Here is a 1,936-nt window from a genome sequence, read left to right as displayed (position 1 = left end):
ACAAACACTGCCAATCACTGTACTGTGGCCACTATATCCTAATATTCTAATTATGAGGATCGGTGGGGATCTTGACTGCCAGACCTCAGCCATCACATATTTATCAACTATCCTGTGAGTAAGTATGGAATGTTTATGAGATATCCCATTTAGCATTCTTTCAACTGTTCAAGCAGCTAGCCCCAAAACCAAGATCACATTTGGTCACCAAGCAGAGCCATTTCTATCTCTCCAATTGCCTTTGTATATACTGTCATGCTGATATAGTTGTAATATCCTGACATTTTTTTTTTACAGGCTGACAATGATCTTACCTTCAATCAACTGTAGGTTCTTTCAGATATTTTCCCTGCTATTTGTCCTGTCCCTCCTATCATTTACATGGAGGCATGTAAACCTCATATTAACAAGGTCAGCAAGTTTAAAACAAATGACTGACAACATGACAAAAGTGGAAAGTACAGTCTTTCCACTGAAACAAGAGAAAGAAATCATCATCTTGATCTGGAAGCATCCCTGGATCCATTCATTTCCATTAGATAAGTGCCATGAACATGGTATACTTGGGTGCAAGTTGTCAGCAAATTCAAGTCTGTACAGTGTTGCGGATGTTGTCCTCATACGTCATGTAGATATAATGTATAACAAAAATCTTTTGCCCCAAAAGCAAAGGCCTCATTTTCAGAGCTGGATATGGTTTAATATGGAGCCACCATTAATTGCTAAAAACTTGCATTTTTTGGACAACATGTTCAACATGACCATGACCTTTCGGCTTGATTCAAATTTTTTCAACCCTTATGGCAAAATCAAAACAATAAAAGATCCTCAAAACTTCACCATTCCACCAAAATCAAAGCTGGTCTCTTGGGTTGTCAGCAAATGGTATCCTGGTGCCCCTCGCATTGCTTATTACGAGCAGCTAAAGAAATACATTTCTATCGATGTGTATGGAAAAAAACACAAAAATCTGGGAAGGAGCAAGGATGAGTTTTATGCAACCATATCCCAGTACAAGTTCTATTTGGCCTTCGAAAATTCAGTCCAGAGGGATTATATCACCGAGAAGCTATGGTTAAACGCCTTTGAATCATGGGCGGTTCCAGTTGTGTTGGGAACATCCCGAAAAAATTATGAACAGTTCGTCCCTGGGGATGCCTTCATTCATGTTGATGATTTCCCAAGTCCAAATGATCTGGCCACCTATCTTCTAGAGTTGGATAAAGATGATGAGAAGTATAGGAACTATTTCAATTGGAGACTTAAATACCGTGTACAGTTAAATGAAGGACTGCAATATAAGGTCTGCCAAATATGTTCATTTATGAGGGACAATCAAGTTTACCTGGCCATACCCAGTATAAAGAAGTGGTTTTTGGAAGATTGATAAGGTCCCAGCAGTTCTGATAACTAGTTGATCACTGGGGGTCAAACCAACAGGACCCAAACCGATTCCGCAAATGGGGCTCTGAAAAGTACCATTAACATTATGTGATGAATTCTGTGATAACCATACTGACTGAACTTATCTCTCTCCAGCAATTCCGTAGACAATGCTCTATTGTAGAGACCTTGTTCTTTTCATCAGTGCAACATCCACCAATCCAAGAGTAAACTACTAGTCATCCAATAATGTAAAGATTGAAATCAAGTTTATCCAAAGATATGGGTAATTATTTCAATGCAAGTAAGAGTTCAAGGGTGGTCATAGATGAAAGGGGGGTAAAGGGAAGGACAGATTTGGGTTAATGGTTATATTGGATCTTTGCCTGTGCCGAATTTTCAGAGCCAAGGTACCCAAGTTTTCAGGAACAAATGAGTGTGTGTCAGTTACCCACCAGGATATTTCTTCTAATTGGTAGATCAGTCATATTTTACAGCCATTCTGAGAGGGTCAAAGGATTAGGTTGCTTCCAATGGATTGGGATTAGGTGTT

At 39.2% G+C, this 1,936-nt stretch overlaps 1 protein-coding gene across 1 annotated transcript; it reads left to right on the top strand.

The window, feature by feature from the left end:
* The first annotated feature begins 339 nt into the window (after nt 1-339).
* On the top strand, nt 340-1,694 carry LOC143809436 (4-galactosyl-N-acetylglucosaminide 3-alpha-L-fucosyltransferase FUT5-like). Its single transcript, XM_077292507.1, has one exon. The coding sequence runs from the start codon at nt 431-433 to the stop codon at nt 1,385-1,387; it is 957 nt and encodes a 318-aa protein (XP_077148622.1). The 5' UTR covers nt 340-430; the 3' UTR covers nt 1,388-1,694.
* The last annotated feature ends 242 nt before the right edge of the window (nt 1,695-1,936 follow it).

Source organism: Ranitomeya variabilis, chromosome 2 (assembly GCF_051348905.1).
Source record: "Ranitomeya variabilis isolate aRanVar5 chromosome 2, aRanVar5.hap1, whole genome shotgun sequence".
Lineage (NCBI taxonomy): Eukaryota > Metazoa > Chordata > Amphibia > Anura > Dendrobatidae > Ranitomeya > Ranitomeya variabilis.
Note: the sequence above shows the minus strand (reverse complement) of the source record. Positions and strands in the feature narration are given on the sequence as shown.

Excerpts from the sequence above, each read along its gene's own strand:
- LOC143809436 (XM_077292507.1), top strand. The coding sequence starts at position 431 with ATGACTGACAACATGACAAAAGTGGAAAGTACAGTCTTTCCACTGAAA.